The sequence below is a fragment of the Malus sylvestris genome, chromosome 2 (assembly GCF_916048215.2).
Source record: "Malus sylvestris chromosome 2, drMalSylv7.2, whole genome shotgun sequence".
Classification (NCBI taxonomy): domain Eukaryota; kingdom Viridiplantae; phylum Streptophyta; class Magnoliopsida; order Rosales; family Rosaceae; genus Malus; species Malus sylvestris.
The window spans coordinates 8,326,205-8,345,211 of record NC_062261.1 but is presented as its reverse complement, the minus strand read 5'-3'; the positions used below and the strand labels follow the sequence as shown (position 1 = coordinate 8,345,211).

The window sequence follows — 19,007 nt, the reverse complement described above, 5'->3', positions numbered from 1 at the left end:
TGTAGGACAAGGGGGTCCTGAGCGGAGTTATGTGTCACTGGAGCTTTCTTTCGTAAATCTCCATCTCCTATTGGAATTAGGAAGGTTTGATCAAGGGCATGTGATTTTTCCCTGGACTCGCTGTACTGGCTTCCAGGGTATGTCTGTCGGAACATCTCTGAGTCCCATGTACCCTCATGTCTCTCTAGGACTTGTTGCCCCTTCCCCAAATTGGTGGCCGGCTTGGGCCGTGGCAGGGGACCGAGTCTCTCAGAAATCCTTGGGTCATCAATCTTTGAGCTTATATGGATGGAATTCTCTCGACGTTGCTTCAGGAAATCCCGACAATCGCGAAAGACGGCTTTCGATCCTTCTGCCCCTTCAGCAAAGAGGTGTCTCCCTCCACTTCTCATGGTTCGGGTCGAAGCAACTGGGTTAAGAGAAGCCTCATGTTGATTATCAAATCGAGGGGTAATCTGTTCCCTATCAGGGATATCTATGTCGAATGCATGTGACCCTCCATGTTGGAGGGCACCCAGTTGATGGTTGACTTCCACGGGGGCAATAAGCTCTCCCACGGGGGCAACAAGCTCGCGTGTCTGAGCTTGCCTAGCTTCGTGGAGTGTCTCGAAGAGCTTCTCATATTGCTCCTGGAGGACCTCATTCCTCATTGCTATCTTGTTGTTCTGAGCTTCCAACTCATCGACTTTAGCTTGAAGAAGAACTCGTTTTCCTTCCTTCTTTCGTTGTTTCGCACTATGTGCAAGGGGGTGTCATTCTGTGTGATGTGGCTTCCTTCGCTTCCCATGTTGGAGAGGGATGCCTGATCAAAAGAAAGTGTACGAATGATAGAAACCAGCTTGACACAGCTGAAGAGAGTAGGAATAAGTGTCGTTTCCCACAGACGGCGCCAAATGTTGATGCACAAAATCAGCGAAGACTTTGGTACAACAGAAAGTGTCAGGTTTTGTGACCTTCGCTTGGTTGCTTCGGTCACTAGTGAGGATAAGTACGTAAATGAATAGAGACAGAGAAGCAAACACAGGATGTACGTGGTTCACCCAGATTGGCTACGTCCACGGAGTAGAGGAGTTCTTATTAGTAGTGAAGGGCTTACACAAGTACAAAGGATCAAGCTCTCAATTTAGTGAGTTCTTGTGAATGATTTAACACAAATGGCATTAGGCCATATTGTGGGGGAATGACCCCTATTTATAGAAAAACTTGTAGCTTTGTCACATTGACATGTGTCATGTTATGATTGGTTCTTGATGTCGACACGTGTTGCGCTCTGATTGGCTTCTAATCTTGACACGTGTCGAGTAGTGATTGGCCTCCTGGTCGGAGGGGAACTCTTCTGGGTCCTTGACAGTATAGCGTTGGCCGGTGCTCGGTAGTTTCGGGATTGGTCAAGTATGGTACAAACAAGAGACCAAAACCTCAGTTGTGTCGAAAACCAAGATCAAGGCAGCCAACTGCTCATCCATTGGGAGGGACTCTATAAAAAATTCATCATGGAGATGAGCCATCCATAACGAAACACCAGCTGTGTAGAAATTTGTAGAGATATTCCATCTATTTCTTTACAACAAAAATCATCAAAATACACATTTTAAAAGAATTCAAAAGAATTGTTTATTCCCAAAATTCCTAAGAGTTGAATTCTTTGATCCCAAAATTCAAAATTTTACATACCCATCAACTACCAGCTGAGATGATGATGAAGAATCAGAAGCATCGTCAAAATCCAAACCCAGTAATCCTACAAATCAACAGGTCATGAATTTAGTATGAGAGAAAGAAAGAGAGCTTATGGGAAATGAGAGAGCGTTTGACGACGCCGGGGGAGCCGAGGAAGAAGATGCCGGGCCGCTTCTCCATTGATAAAATGGAAAACTAACCAAAACACCCTCAAAAGTTTCACTTTAATCATCAGGACAAAACTTAGCAAAAATGCCAATCATGCCCTTCACACATCCATACAAGATTGCTCAGCAATGAAGATGACATTTTCAGAAAAATTTTGCATGCCAAAGATAAGGTGGCAAACTTTGCAGCAACCAAGACAATATGGATTCACGTGGCCTTCAGCAGCTTTTAGAAACAGTGCTGACAGCTTTCAGAAACAGTGTGTTGTCACTATCAAAAAGTTGTAAATTTTGAAAAATTATTTTGTTGTTTTAAGAATCAGCTTTTGTATATAAGAGAGTCTTTCCTCTCATACAGAACCACCGGAATACCACACACATATCTCAATATCTGAAAACACCATACACTCAAGCATTCGTAGCCTTCATAGCATCCTTGTAAACACTTCTTTGTAATCATTTTCTTGTAAACAACCATTTCTGTAAACATTCCATATATCAATAAAAGTTCAAGTGTACATATTCAAGCAATCTCCAAGTCTTAAGTAAGTTTTCTTTTCCTTCTTTAGTGTGTTTGTTTAATTAGACTTCTAGTCCAAAACAGGGAAACACTATTGTGGTTATATTATTAACCTGCTAAACTGACGATCATACTTTGTTCGAGCACTCTGTTATAGTTGAATGTTTGCCATACAAATAACTAGACTTCAACTAGAGTACCTCTGAGTTCTTCGTACCTCTGAGTTCAGCCGTTAAGGTCTTATACTTGTACTTTGAGTGGCCGTCATGCTGAAACATGTCAAGTTCCATGTGCAAGGTTCTATGTCTAGTTGTTATAATGGTCATCCGACTATTTAACTGAGCATGCCTTTCAAATTTGGTATCAGAGCCAAGTTTAGCATTTTAATAATATAAGCATTATAGTAAAGTACCTTGAGGATAGAAGTCATTGATACAACTGATATCATATTTGTTTATTGTGTATGAACAACATATATTATTGTCCCTGTAGACCCTGTTAACCATAATTACTAGGTATTTATTGTCCCAAACATCCAACTATAACTAGCATAAAGAGAAGATTAGCATATATATCCAAAAGAATTATTAGTACTTTGAAGAAGCAAAAGTTTTATCTTGGATATCTTGAACATCCTTCATTTATTCGTAAATATAATAACACAGAAGTGCAGCATAAAGTTTTAGAAGCAAAAAGAACAACAGATCAAGCTTTAGAGACCTTGAGAGAAGAAAGAGAGTTTTTAAGAAACCAGTTAGCTGTAACTCTAGAGAAGGGTATACTCTAGTTTATGATAGATTATCTTAATTTAGAAATTAGTAAACCTCAAAAAAGAAAAATAACTTTAGACCAAAATAGTTTAGTTTGTTATTTTCCATCAAGAAAACATAATCATATTTTGCACAGTGAAGAAAATTCACAAGCCAATACTATTGTAGATCTTATTATTAGTCAAGCAGAAAATATAAAATTAGAAAATAATAAGCATAATCATTTGTTAAACCAGTTGTTAGAACATTTTCAGAAAAATTCCATAAAGATAATTAGACAAAATTTAGATTATATTAAATCTCAGTTAGAAGATAATAATAAAAATATTCAAAGGTTTCCTAGCAAAAGAGAGATAAAAGAGCTTGTTGATCTCATAGATAGTAAGCCAAAGCAAGTAGAACTTAGGTCATTAGAAATAGTTGAACAACTAAAATTAGAAGTTCAAAAAATTCAATTCGTACAAAAGGAGTTGAGAGAACAAGTAGATAAGTTGCATAATAAAATAGATAAATTATTAGTTTAATGACAGATTCTAGAACTAGCAGAAAATATATTCAAGCTTTGAAAGAAATTAGTAAATTAGATAAAGAACCAGTAGGATTAACAGATTTTTCAACACAAGTATCTAGTAGTAATATTCCCATTAGTCAAAATAATTTGATTATCCAATTAGTTTTAAGTCTAGCTGAAAAATTAGATCAAGTTGAAAAACAAATAACAGAAATAAACCAAGTTTTACATAACGCATCTTCATCACTTCCACCATCCTTGCTAGATAAATTAGAAAATTTAACTTTGAGTGCAAATAATAATAGAAGACCTAAGCTAAATCCTTTTGATAATAGAAAATGGAACTCTTTAGGAAAAAAGGAAAAGAAGTAGTTAGAGCGGAAGATATTTATCCAAATGAAGAAGAAGTACAAGAATTTATTCGAAGAGGTTTTGAGAGAACACATAAAAATAAATATAACTTGTATCAATTAGGTTTATTTGAAAACAGAAGTAGAATTGTAAGCAGCATCAGTCAACATGAAGTTAGCTGTATTGATAAAAAAGTCACACTTAATCTAATTAGTAAAGAAACAGTTACTAATTTGAGAAAATCACATTTTAGTCAGATTCATATAGGAACAATATTAATTGGAATAGCAGGATTAACCAGAGCACAAGTAGGTACAAAAGCTTTAGTATACATATATGATGATAGATGAGATAATCACCAACAAGCAGCAATAGCAACAACTGAAGTAGACTTAAGTTCAAACTTAGCAGTCATAGGTTGTATTGCAAATTATGTTATGACGATTAATGAATTCAGTAAATATATTAAAGTGAGCATAAGAATAAAAAATTATAATATGAAAGGAGAGTATAAAAATTTGTGTATTAGCTTAATGTATATAGGTAAAGTGTCTGATAGATATAATCATAAGTTTAATTTAGAGTTTCAAAATTTAGTTCAAACATTTGGCAGTAAACATGTAAATATGATAGAAGCAAAACCCGTAGATAATAGCTTTTTAGAAGGAACTCAGTGGACATTACCTAATTTACAAGTAGTACAAAATAGACAACCAGATAAAGTACAAATATATGAAACTAGTACAGGTCAAGCAACAATTAGGTTTAGTAATTATAAGCAACTAGAAAAAATAGAAGAAGATGAGAGTGAAATTGAAAATGAAAGTATACATATGACTTTTGATAATTTAGATATTAATTTAGTTGAACATAATTTTGATCATATTGTAGATAAACTTATAGAAGATATTGATCATTTAGATGAAGAACAATATTTGAAAAAATATAAGACATGTGATTTAGGACTACATAAAATTTCAGACGAAGAAATGAAAATTTTAATCTTAGAAATAGGAGTAGAACACATTTTAGGATCAAAAGAATATAATAATTTATTAGAATTGAAAGCAGAATGTAATCCAGCAGAAGAAAGTAGTACATCAGGAGTAGAAAATCCAAGACACGCAAACAGAACTGATCAACAATTTTTTAGACCAACAAATGAACAATATAATGAAAAAGCAAAAGTAGACTATATAGAAGAAAGTATGATAAAACCTAGAAAAAATAGGATTCCATATTTAAGAGGGTTAGAACAAATTAATATAGCTGGTAATATATTAAATTTAGATAATGTAGATCCACAAGATTGGGAAATAACGATTGAGAGATGGGAAAAAGGCTGCATACATGCATCACTAATGTTAGATTTTAGTAATTCACAAAACATGTTAGATTACTTTGAACATACTTTGAATGGTTTAGTTTTTTATTATTTCCAATCATGGAAAGTCCAAAATCCAGAACAGCATCAGGCAGCTAAAACACATTTCAATATTGATGGTTTTGTTACTTTGATTAAACAAGAGTTTTTAGATCATAATAGGTTAGATGGTAGAAGCGAACAAGAACAAATAAGAGCAATTAGAAATCTAGAACAATTACAAATTTGCGATTTACAGTATATAGCTGAGTATACAACAGATTTCTTTAAATATTTAGGAAGAACAGGTAGAATTAGTGATATTAATTTATTAGATACTTATATGACAAAAATAAAAGGACCAATAGGTGAAAAGATTTGGAATGAATGGCAAAAGCATTCGAAGAAAAATGATATTGCTATAGGACCTAGAATTCAACATGTATATGATATACTTAGACAAGAGTGTAGTCAAATAAAGGCTAAGAGACAAATTAGGAAACAATTTTACATGAGTTGTAAAAATATAGATTTACCACAACAGTATGGTTGCCATAAGAAAAATAAGCATAAGAAAATATACAAAAAGAAATATAAGTCATATAAACCCTATAAACAACATAAGAATTTCAGTATAAAACCTTCAAGAACATATAGGAAAAGAAAATATATTCCAAAACAATTTAGAAAAAGAAGTGGCAGACCTTGGATTAGGAAATATAAAGCACCAAAAGATAAGAGTAATTGTAAATGTTATTCATGTGTAGAAGCTGGACATATTAGACCTAAATGTCCAAAATTAGGTAAACAGTCGAAAGAAAAAGTACATTTGATGGAGTTGTTTAAATTAGAAGAAGATGAGAATATTCAGTCAATATACAGTTTAGATAATTTAAGTGATAATAAGAGTATTTATAGTATAGAGAGTATTAACATGATAGATTCAGACTCAGAAGATTCAAGTAGCACAAATAGTGATCTAGAAGAGTATATGTGTGCATTCATAGAAGAACAGCATGAAGAAGAATATAAATACATTAATTTAGGTTGGCCAGAAAAATGTCATAAGTGTAATAAATTAGTTGCAAATAAATACTACAATACATATTCAATATTATGTGAAAAATGTTATAATAATAGGTTATTAGAAGTTAATTTAGCAGAATCTGAAATATTAGGAAATATTGTTCATAGTATAGAAAAACCAAAAAATAGTTCTTTAATCACTATAAACTGCGAAATAGAATTAGCAAAAGAACATAAGATACAAACCATAGCTATGATAGATACAGGAAGTACAAAGAGTGTCATAAGAGAAGAGTTAGTACCAGAAAAATACAGACAAAAATTAGCAAAACCAGTAAGAATAACACAATTTGATGAGAGACCAATTTACTTAACACATTGTATAAATAATGAGTTTATTAAAGTAGAAAAACAACAATTTAATTTACCATTAACATTTGTTTCACTAGTAGGATCATATCCATTTATTTTAAGATTAAACTTTTTGAAAAGTTTGCAAGGTTTTTTATTTATGAACCCTAACATAACATTTTTCAAAAGAGGCATTACAATAACTAACCAAAGTAATACTGTAGAAGCCTACAAAAACATAAGTATAGAAGAGCCTAGTGGCCAAGATAGTTATCATTTAGAAAACTCAAAAGAAAATGATGAGCATAATAACGTAGAAGAGTTTGATGAAGACATTTTTGAACATGAATACTCGATTTTAGAAGAAGGAACCTGTATAGAAATATTACAATTAGATAGACCAAAAAGTTTAGAAGAATTGTTACAATTAGCAGAACGAACTAGGATTATAGGAGAAGACCCGCAGTTACATTGGAGTAAAAATAAAATACTAGCAAAATTAGATATAATTAACCCAGATTTAACCATTAAGACGGCTGATATGCTTTGTAGTCTAATAGATAAACAAGAGTTTGAGCAGCAAATAAAAGAGTTGTTAAATTTAAAAGTAATTAGACCATCTAAGTCTAGACATAGATCATCAGCATTTATTGTAAGAAAACATTCGGAACTAAAAAGAGGTAAGGCTAGGATAGTTTATAATTACAAGAGATTAAATGATAATACATACGAAGATAGTTATAAATTACCAAATAAGGATGAGCTTATAAATAAAATTCAAGAGAGTAAATATTTTAGCAAATTTGATTGTAAATCAGGTTTTTGGCAAATAAGATTAGTAGAAGAATCAATTGAGTGGACAACTTTTACTTGTCCAGAAGGACATTTTGAGTGGCTTGTTATGCCATTTGGACTTAAAAATGCTTCATCGATCTTTCAAAGAAAGATGGACCAAATTTTCAAGAAATATGATAATTTTTGTATTGTTTATGTAGATGATATTTTAGTACATAGTAAAAATAAAAATGAACATATGAAGCATTTAGAGATAGTATTACAAGAATTCATCAATAATGGAATTGTGATTAGCAAAAATAAAATAGCATTAGAAAAGCAAGATATATAATTTTTAGAAATGTATATCAAGTCAGGTACAATACAATACAAGATCATATAGCTAAAAAGGTGTTAGATTTTCCAGATAAATTAGAAGATAAGAAACAGTTACAAGCGTTTTTAAGATTGCTAAATTATGCAAGAAATTTTATCACTGATTTAGGAAGAAAAATAGCAGTATTACATAGTAAAACTAGCAAAACAGGACAAATATATTTTAATAGTGAAGATATTAAATTAGTTCAAAAAATAAAACAAGAAATTACTAAACTTAAGCCAATAACATTACCACTAGATAATAGTTACAAGATAGTTGAAACATATGCTTCATCATTAGGATGGGCAGGTATACTATATCAGAAAAAGCATAGGGAGTTTCCAAAGTCTGACGAACAAGTTTGTAGATATTCCTCAGGAAAGTTTAGTGATATCCAGTCAAGATTACTGTAGACATCGAAATTTCGTAAATAAATGTTGACCGATAAATCAAAATGTCAACGCTCATGTATTACATAAATTTTACACGTAGCGTGTGACTCAACGAAAATTGGAATGAGTTGGAAAAGTCATCAAATAGGACACGTGTCAACACCTGGCAGAAACGACTTATTTCATCTGGGATATTATATTCAAAATTAGGCATTGGAAAATTCTATAAATACAAGCCCATTTCATTCATTTAAGGAGGACCAATTCATATTACACCTTGAAGCTCTGAAGGTCTGAAACTCCGAAGCTCTCAAGCATCCAGGTTCCCGAAGAATCAAGAAAGCCTTCTTCGTTCTTCGTTCATCGTTCTTCCAATATCAAGCCCCGACGGCCCTTGAAGAAAGTGTTCTTCGTTCATCGTTCTTCCAAGATCAAGCCCCGACGGCCCTTGGATCAACCATCCACCAATTCAAGATCAAGCCCCGACGGCCCTTGAAGAAAGCACCATCGTTCATCATCCGTTCATCCAAGATCAAGCTCCAACGACCCTTTGGATCAACAACGTCGACAAATCCACACATCCAACCGTTCTTCAAGATCAAGCCCAAAAACCTTTGAAGATCCGTTCATCACTGTTCTTCAAGATCAAGCCCAAAAGCCCTTGGAGATCCGTTCGTCACTGTTCTTCAAAGATCAAGCCCAAAAGCCCCTTTGAAGATCTGCTCAAATCCACCTTCAAGATCAAGTCCACGGCCCTTGAAGAACGTTCATCCTTAGATCAAGCCCAACGGCCCTTTGGATCAATCACACAGAAACGAACGTGCACAAACAAATATTTGTATTTGATGATTTTGGGTTACAATCTCTCTCTATTTTGATCCTCTGATTCGATCTCCGTAAGGTGTGTATTTGTGGATGTGTGATTGATCCAAAGGGCCGTTGGGCTTGATCTAAGGATGAACGTTCTTCAAGGGCCGTGGACTTGATCTTGAAGGTGGATTTGAGCGGATCTTCAAAGGGGCTTTTGGGCTTGATCTTTGAAGAACAGTGACGAACGGATCTCCAAGGGCTTTTGGGCTTGATCTTGAAGAACAGTGATGAACGAATCTTCAAAGGTTTTTGGGCTTGATCTTGAAGAACGGTTGGATGTGTGGATTTGTCGACGTTGTTGATCCAAAGGGCCGTTGGGGCTTGATCTTGGATGAACGGATGATGAACGATGGTGCTTTCTTCAAGGGCCGTCGGGGCTTGATCTTGAATTGGTGGATGGTTGATCCAAGGGCCGTCGGGGCTTGATCTTGGAAGAACGATGAACGAAGAACACTTTCTTCAAGGGCCGTCGGGGCTTGATCTTGGAAGAACGATGAACGAAGAACGAAGAAGGCTTTCTTGATTCTTCGGGAACCTGGATGCTTGAGAGCTTCGGAGTTTCAGAGCTTCAGAGCTTCAAGGTGTAATATGAATTGGTCCTCCTTAAATGAATGAAATGGGCTTGTATTTATAGAATTTTCCAATGCCTAATTTTGAATATAATATCCCAGATGAAATAAGTCGTTTCTGCCAGGTGTTGACACGTGTCCTATTTGATGACTTTTCCAACTCATTCCAATTTTCGTTGAGTCACACGCTACGTGTAAAATTTATGTAATACATGAGCGTTGACATTTTGATTTATCGGTCAACATTTATTTACGAAATTTCGATGTCTACAAATGCCCCCACTTCAAGGCATGTCGTATACATGTGCTTGTCACGTGTAGGAGATGCGTTTTGAAGTCCCTTACTGTAGATGTCGATCCAAGGGCCGTCGAGGCTTGATCTTGAATTGGGCTGGAGATTTCTTCAAGGGCCGTTGAGGCTTGATTTTGAATTGGGCTTGAGATTTCTTCAAGGGCCGTTGAGGCTTGATCTTGAATTGTTGTTTGAAATTTCTTCAAGGGCCGTCGAGGCTTGATCTTGAAGGTTGAAATTGGACCACAAGGAGCTTCATGTGGTATATGATCTTTGGCTTTGGTAGTGGGTGAATCGACACGTATTTTGTTGCGCTTTGTTGACTTTCCACAGCTTTGATCTTGAACTGGGTTGAAAGATTTTCTAGATTCCTCCAATTGTTGATTTTCCACAGCTTATTCTTGAACTAGGTTTTGATTCAAGGGTGGTTGACACTTAATCTTGAATCGGACTTGTGATTTCTTCCAAGGCCGTCGAGGCTTGATTTTGAATTTGGCTGGAAGCTTCTTCAAGGGCTTTTGAGGCTTGATTCTTGAAGGCTGACTCGAACACACGGCAAGCAGGCACGAGGTGAAGGTGACGACTTGTTACTTTGTTCAATCTTTCTAATTCACACCTGAGTAGTTTGGTCAACGGTATGATCTTCCAGATTGATGGGCTCCTCTTCCAATTGGTGACTTGGTCTTTAAGGATTTGATTCAAGGGTGGTGAATCGGCACGTGCAGCCCACAACGCCTAGTAAGTCGACCCAAGAATTTGAGGGTCAAAACGAATTCACCGTCAGAGTGATTGCAACTTTGATGATATGAGATACTCTTGCTTTTGAAGAAGTAGCGGATGAATCAGCACGTGCTTGGTTGCACTTGTCTCCACATGCTTCAAGGTATCCTTTATCTATTCCTCAGGCAGATGTGGCAGCTTCTTTGGAAGTACAGCAACAGTGGGAGACGAGTACTCGATAGCAGTGCTAGGTAGGCAATCAGGGAAGGGCTCCAAGCAGTCGGTTCCTTACCCGAGTTTGAGTGGAGGTTCCGGCATATTGTTTTCCTTATCCTTGTCTTTGTAGGTAAGAACAAGGACAAAGGAAATGACAGGGAGAACGCATGATATGAGATACTTTTGCTTTCTACCCTGGTGATATGAGATACTTTTGCTCTGGTGTCATTTGTTTGCTGAGGTACCCCAAGGAATAAGGAACACTGAGTGACTCGAGAGGCTTCGTTGGGAAGGCATTCTCGGAGATGAAGAAAGGTTCCGTATGTCTGCCTTGCTATGGAGGGTGAAGGTGGACAGTTATAGGGAGTTCCTTAATACCTGTAGAGGTACTGTTCTTTCACTCGTGTCAGTAGCCAGTGCGTGATTGATCAGTATGGCTTCACGTGCCTTCTTCTTTATCATAAATCTTCGACAAATTGCCCGTGATTTCCGCAAAGCTAAGTTTGCGTGTGATGGGTGCTGACGTGTCTGGAAAAGACTGGCGTCTCTTCGATATCTAGGATCAGCGCTTCGACAAATCACCCGTGATTTCCGCAAAGCTGAGTTTGCGTGTGATGGGTGCTGACGCGTCTGGAAAAGCAAGATGCCTCTCCGATTTCTGAGCTTGCCTCTTCGATTTTTGAATTGGCGTCTTCGAATTCTGAGCTTGCCCCTTCGATCTCCGAAATCCCGTTGAGTGCTGATTTTTATAGAGGCACGCAGTTCGTTTCAAAGCGCACTTGAATTTTCGCTTGCAGAAACTCCCTTCTTGCACTTCTAAGATCTTGATCTGTCTGACCTCTTCTTTCTTCGACACCTTTGAAAATTTCTGGACCCTCCGACCGTCGTTTCGATTTGAACCTTGGTGAAGAGGCAGTCCCGCCCTCTCCAGACAACATATGGCGCCCATCCTTCATATCCCCCACTGGTCCTCTTACCGTTGGGGATTCGGTGATGAAGAATGATATGACCGCTGCGGTGGTGGCCCAGAACCTTGTCACCCCCAAAGATAACAGACTACTTTCCAGGCGGTCTGATGAGTTGGCTGTTAAGGAGTCTCTGGCTCTTAGTGTGCAGTGTGCAGGTTCTGTGTCCAACATGGCCCAACGCCTATTTGCTCGAACCCGTCAAGTTGAATCGTTGGCGGCTGAAGTGATGAGTCTCAAACAGGAGATTAGAGAGCTCAAGCATGAGAATAAACAGTTGCACAAGCTCGCACACAACTATGCCACAAACATGAAGAGGAAAATTGACCAGATGCAGGAATCTGATGGTCAGATTTTACTTGATCATCGGAGGTTTGTGGGTCTGTTCCAGCAGCATTTACCTTCGTCTTCTGGGGCTGTACCGACTGCTGAGGCTTCAAACAGTCAACCTCCGGCGCCTTCTCTTCCTGGAGCTTTGCCGAGTTGTGAGGCGCCACCTAATCGTCCTTGAATATCCCCTCTTGTAATTTTGATTTGATTTGATTTTTTTTTTTTTTGGTATGTAGAATGCAATTTTATGTAAAATTTCCAGAAAAAATAAATAAAATGGACTTTTATTTCTCTTAATGCTTTTTTTTTTTTTTTTTTTTTTTTTTTGCACTTGGTGCCAGATGCACCATCCATTTTTTTTTATATTTTCCTTTCTTTTCCCCTGTTTTATTTTTTGCACATGGTGCCAGAGCACCAAATATCAAACAATTTTTTCTTTAATCATGGTGCCAGAAGCACCAAAGATCAAACTTTTTATTTTTTTGCAATTTTTTTTCTTTCTGCACATGGTGCCCATGCACCACCAGAAACTTTTGATCTGTCATGGGGCTGTTCCCCATCTTTGATCCACCATCCCATTTTCTATTATTATTATTTTTTTTATAAATTTCAATGATGGGCTGGGGAATTTGCAGGGAAGGATGAAGATGACGGAGATCCTGCAGTCGAGGCTTCATCACCGGCTAGTCGTTTGACGGTGGTTTTTGAAGTTCTCCGCCATTGACGTTTGCCACTGCCACTATACAACCATTGCTCCGCCACTGCATTCTTGCTACCTTGCACCGCCGCCATTGCACAGCCGATGTACTGCCTGCCGTCGCAAAGGAAGGGATCATATTTGCAACCTGGGCGCTTCCTACCAGACCACCAAGCGTTGCCACAAGACCCTCGAAATCCACCTCCATGAAGGGACTCGCCAAGCCGTTGCTGTTCATGGTGGAGTCAAAGACCGTGTCGCCAAATTTGAGCTCCTGTGAGCTGTCGGACGTGGTGTCGCAGCTCACCCAACTTCCAGGGTCTCAACCTTTCCAGGTGCTTCAGCTACAGAAGCTATCTTATCTTCCAGTGTTGGCATTTGGTTAGTAGAATCGGGCATTTCTGGCATTTGGTGAGAGGAGGACTCGCTCTTCCGAGATTGCAGTCCAGTAAAGCGTGCAAGATCAATCCATTGCTGAGTTCCCCAATATGAGTTTATTGTCCGAGAAACAAAAGACAACAGATTTACAAGTAATGTTTGAGAAGCAAACTCGTCAGAGATTCGATGCTCTATTACTCCAGCAATAATCTGATAACGGAGATTTGCTTATGTTCCGAGAAAGGACGAATAAATTATTGCTGTTTAAGTATTGGAGTTCTTTTCCTTTCCTGATCACTAATCAGAGTTGGATTAATGAATTTGCGAACAGCAAACAAACCATTTGAGGCAGCAACAGCCGCAATGCTTGAAATGAATCCAATACCAGCTAATTTTAAACCACCCAGAAACACTGATGCAAGTCTATAATTGATACTCCAATCCGTCCCCACAAGATTCTTCTGAAACGCATTATCTGGGATGGACCCAGGAGACCTTTAATGGCATCCATGCTATCAGGCGTGTTCATCTCATCAGCATATGAAAGGAATGACAATGTTGGGGCGGGAAGCCACACTGTAAAGAAATCAACCACTGATCTCTTTAGAGTATCTGTAAAAACATAGTCCAGCTCTTCAAAGAAATTTTCTCTGCGCTTCTCATACTGTGTTAAGAGAGTAGTAGTTAATGATATAGCTTCTTCTATAGCTAATCTATTCAAGAATTTAGGATCTGCCCACAATCTTTCCCTGAAACCCTGGAAACGTTGAGCAAGTTCTGCAAGAAGAGGATACTGCTCCAGATCAAAGAAGTTCTGTAATACCTTTGGGGATACCAAACCAAGATCCAGTCCTTTCTGAAGGTCCTGTGGAAGGGCTTCTCGCCTCCTGCCTGCTGCATTCATAACTCGAGCAATTTCAGCGCGATCAAAACAATTCCTGCTGCAGGTTCTGGCAGCAGAATACCACAGGAAATCAGCAACAGGAACTTATCCCTCTTGTCGTATGTGTTGTCTTTCAGGATCAAGTAATATAACTACTTGGTTTTTCTTTTGCAACTTCTTTGAAATTCTGGCCGGCAGCAGGTCCTGAAACCTATCCCTATCCGCAGAGCTGGTCAAACACTGAATGAAATTGATGACGGCGTGCAATTCTTTTATGTGCGGCACTATGATGTCGCCGATGTACTGCGATAACTGATCGAATATCAAGAACGCCGCACTGGAACATAAACGGCAGCAGCTCCGGCCATCCGTTATCGGGTAAAATCCCAGAGGCGAGCTCGGAAATCGTATCACAGAGCTTCTTGGAGATGGATTTCGCGCCCTCCTGCTGAATACACGTCAGCAGAATCGTCTTCAGCGTTGATTGGGTCGTCGGATTCAATCGGGGCCAGAGATACGAGTCGTTGCGGGTGAGCTGCTTGCGGAAGAGAATCGCGAACATGGCGCGGGCCTCGGCGGCAGGGATGAGTGAGAGGAGTGCTCTGATCTTCATATTAGCGGAAGAGGCTGCTCTGTCGTATTCCTCGATGAGATTAACGAGATCCTCATCGGACTTGATGGACACGAGGGCGTCGAGATCTTCGGTGGGTAGTTGACAGCGGAGACTAACCGCCGTCACGGATGGCCCACACAACTCCGTCAGCTTGGACGACAGCTCGGAAAAGGAAATAGAGCGGGGAACGGCGAGTACACGGGTTTCGCCGCCAAGGTAACGGGGGAGGATTTTGCCGCCGTAGCTGCAGAGGAATTTGATGGTGGTGACCATGGTGAGGTCAGGTGAGGGTCCGGCCATGATTTTAATACTAGGGTTTTGATTCGACTACTAACTAGGAGATGAGGATAGCTTCGGGGAGAGAGATTGATTAGAAGATGGGGCTAGAGTTGTGTGCTCTGCTGGGCTGCACTGTGGGCCGAGGAGAAATGAGGAAGAAGACAAGCTGGACTTTGGGCCCGTTGTGGCTTGAGCCCTTTTGCTCGTTGTGGCTTGAGCCCTTTTGTTGCTGGGCCGAGACACTAATGAGGATGGGTTGCTGACGAGGGCCCGGCTTTCAAGCTACGCATACACACACACACATATATATATATATATATATATATATATATATATAATACTTGTGTATTCCTTTTCTTTTTTTTATTTATTTTTTATTTTTTATAAATACATAAACATATGTATTCATCATTTTTTTAATAAAATTGACTTTCTCTAATAAAACATTTATTTATATTTTGATGTGACTGAACTCGAAATTTTGGAATATTCAAGCTGCCTACGTACCCCTCCAAAGAAGAGATCAAGTCGTAACGTAGTTCAAATACATACATATATTTATTTTTATTTTTTTTTGGTATTTTTTTTTTGTGCCGTTTGCAGTTTCAGCTCATGCAGGCAAGGAGCGTTGGTGTCGTTTGCAGTTTCAACTCGTGCAGGCAAGGAGCATTTGGTGCCGTGTTGCAGTTTCAGCTCGTGCAGGCAAGGAGCTTTGGTGCCGTGTTGCAGTTTCAGCTCGTGCAGGCAAGGAGCTTTGGTGTTGCCTTTTATGCTCGTGCAGACCAGGAGCGTTGTGCCATGCAGTTTAGGCTCGTGTAGGCTAGGAGCCTTGTGTCTTGCAGTTTAGGCTCTTGCAGACCAGGAGCTTTGTGTCCTACAGTTTAGGCTCGTGCGGACAAGGAGCTTTGTTGGTTCGTCAAGCGATCCGGAAGAGCCATTCCTCGCAATCTTCATAGCAAGGAGCTTTGACTGAGTGATTGAAGAAGTCTTCAGGAAAGAAATCGCGCATCGTGATAGGGATGGACGATCTATGTGTCGAAATTTCATCATCTTCAACACGTTCATGTTGCTTTGAAGTTTGACAAGAGCTGCTTTGCCCCCTTTCCGATTGGCGGACATGTGGAGGAGACGTATGCTTCTTGTGTAATTTCTTAGGAGTGACTTGAGTCCATCCTTCAACTTTGCTTGTCTTGGAGGATGCCCCCAGCGGTTGAGGTGAAAACTTTGAGTCGGAAGAGCCAGAAGTGAAGGTGGTATAGTTTGACTTCACCACATCGTCAAGATCTAGCTCGATGATTCCTTTCTGAGCCAGCTTCATGATGAGATCTTTCAGCACGAAACATTTTTCTGTCGGATGACTGATGAAGCGGTGGAATTTACAGTATCTTGGACTGTTGGTACGATTCATCTCTTCCGGCCGTCTGCACTCAGGCAAACTGATCACCTTCTTGTCCAACAGGTCATCTAACATGGCAACCACATCAGAGTCGAGGAATGGATAAGTCTTCTCCTCGAGCTCATTCAAAGTGCGTCTACGCATCTCTTGATCACGAAAAGCTTCGGTTTGAATCGCCTTGCCTCGTGTGGATATTTTGACGGGAGATGTGTTGACCGTCATCGTTTCCTTGGTGGGTTTCCATGCAGCCTTTTCCACCTTTGTCCCAAGAACTTTGTCATTCTTGCAGTCGGCGATCGGTTCTTTCTTCCCATGATGGGCGATGCTCAACTCCATGTCATGGGCGCGAGTGGCCAATTCCTCGAAGGTCTGCGGTTTAATGCCTTGAAGGATGTATTGCAAACTCCATTGCATGCCTTGGATGCACATCTCGATTGAAGAGGTTTCCGAGAGCCTGTCTTTACAGTCGAGGCTTAGAGTGCGCCATCTGTTGATGTAGTCAATGACTGGCTCGTCCTTCCACTGCTTTGTGCTCGTTAGCTCTAGCATGCTCATAGTGCGGCGGGTACTCCCCATCGGTTCCTGCGTTGTTGCAGGTTTCAACGAAGTGGGCAACATGCTGTTTCGGGTTTCCCTTTCCATCAAATTGCATGAACTTTGGTGGTTGATAACCCCTCGGCATCCTTAAGGCGTCGATCTTCTTTGAATACGGCTTTGAGTACAACCCGGAGGTATTTGAGCTCCCTTCGTACTGTGCCTTGATGGTGTTGGTGATCATCTCTTGCAGCTGCTGGATAGAAAGAGATCCCATGAGTGCCGCTGCTTGGTCTGGCTCGGGCTTCGCATCGTTTTTCTCCACCTGAGGCTCATCTTCTGGGTTAGGGTTCTCGTCGTCATGTGGCTCCAGTCGGCTGACGAGTGCAGCGATTTGCAAGTCTTTTTCTTCCACAGTTCGGGTTAGCCTTGCGATTGCTTCATTCATCTGAGCCAGTTGTTCTTCAACGGAGGTAATGCCGATAGTCATGACTTGTGCGACCAATAGACGTGACTTTCCTTTAGACATCCAGGATGCTGATGAAGAACGTCGTTGGCTGCTTTGAGATGTCATTTTATGTGCCTCAGCATCATGCTTCGGTGCCCCCAGCGAGGTCAGGTTGATGACGGACTCACACCTAGGATGCTCCCCTTGCTCTTTTAGCGGCACCAATTTTGAAGTGGCATGTTGAGGAGCGGTTGTGGCGCCAATGGATTGTCCGTTTGCGGCAGAAGTGCTTAGGATCCTTCCCTCAGTGGTTGCAAGAACGGCTTGTCCCTTGCTTGATGCCATTGACTTTGAGGTGTGCTTGGATTCCTTGAACGGAGAAAGAGATGAGAGGTAGAGATGGTCCCACTGGGCGTGCCAATTTGTGAACACGGAAAATTCCTGAAACGAAAGAGACAAGAAACGAACGTGCACAAACAAATATTTGTATTTGATGATTTTGGGTTACAATCTCTCTCTATTTTGATCCTCTGATTCGATCTCCGTAAGGTGTGTATTTGTGGATGTGTGATTGATCCAAAGGGCCGTTGGGCTTGATCTAAGGATGAACGTTCTTCAAGGGCCGTGGACTTGATCTTGAAGGTGGATTTGAGCGGATCTTCAAAGGGGCTTTTGGGCTTGATCTTTGAAGAACAGTGACGAACGGATCTCCAAGGGCTTTTGGGCTTGATCTTGAAGAACAGTGATGAACGGATCTTCAAAGGTTTTTGGGCTTGATCTTGAAGAACGGTTGGATGTGTGGATTTGTCGACGTTATTGATCCAAAGGGTCGTTGGGGCTTGATCTTGGATGAACGGATGATGAACGATGGTGTTTTCTTCAAGGGCCGTCGAGGCTTGATCTTGAATTGGTGGATGGTTGATCCAAGGGCCGTCGGGGCTTGATCTTGGAAGAACGATGAACGAAGAACACTTTCTTCAAGGGTCGTCGGGGCTTGATCTTGGAAGAACGATGAACGAAGAACGAAGAAGGCTTTCTTGATTCTTCGGGAACCTGGATGCTTGAGAGCTTCGGAGTTTCAGAGCTTCAGAGCTTCAAGGTGTAATATGAATTGGTCCTCCTTAAATGAATGAAATGGGCTTGTATTTATAGAATTTTCCAATGCCTAATTTTGAATATAATATCCTAGATGAAATAAGTCGTTTCTGCCAGGTGTTGACACGTGTCCTATTTGATGACTTTTCCAACTCATTCCAATTTTCGTTGAGTCACACGCTACGTGTAAAATTTATGTAATACATGAGCGTTGACATTTTGATTTATCGGTCAACATTTATTTACGAAATTTCGATGTCTACAATTACCATCAACAGATTTAGAAATTCTAGGGATAATTAATTCACTTGAAGCATTTTCTTTATTTTTACATAATGAAATATTTACGATTAGAACAGATTGTCAAAATATAGTTTCTCATTATAACAAGATACATGCTAATAAATAGGCAGCCCGAAGATGGGTTAATTTTGTTGA

The 19,007-nt window shown here is 39.6% G+C and overlaps 2 protein-coding genes and 1 pseudogene across 2 annotated transcripts; all 3 read right to left on the bottom strand.

The window, feature by feature from the left end:
- The window catches only part of LOC126608661 (disease resistance protein RPV1-like), a 112,225-nt pseudogene that overhangs the window by 54,140 nt on the left and 39,078 nt on the right, over positions 1-19,007 (bottom strand).
- On the bottom strand, positions 11,695-14,225 carry LOC126608903 (protein RETICULATA-RELATED 5, chloroplastic-like). Its single transcript, XM_050276923.1, has one exon. It carries the CDS (start codon positions 14,223-14,225, stop codon positions 13,716-13,718), a length of 510 nt encoding a protein of 169 aa, XP_050132880.1. The 3' UTR covers positions 11,695-13,715.
- On the bottom strand, positions 11,695-15,250 carry LOC126608856 (uncharacterized). Its single transcript, XM_050276873.1, has one exon. The coding sequence runs from the start codon at positions 15,115-15,117 to the stop codon at positions 14,422-14,424; it is 696 nt and encodes a 231-aa protein (XP_050132830.1). The 5' UTR covers positions 15,118-15,250; the 3' UTR covers positions 11,695-14,421.

Coding starts and splice junctions, on each gene's coding strand:
- LOC126608903 (XM_050276923.1), bottom strand. CDS start 14,225: ATGAATGCAGCAGGCAGGAGGCGAGAAGCCCTTCCACAGGACCTTCAG.
- LOC126608856 (XM_050276873.1), bottom strand. CDS start 15,117: ATGGCCGGACCCTCACCTGACCTCACCATGGTCACCACCATCAAATTC.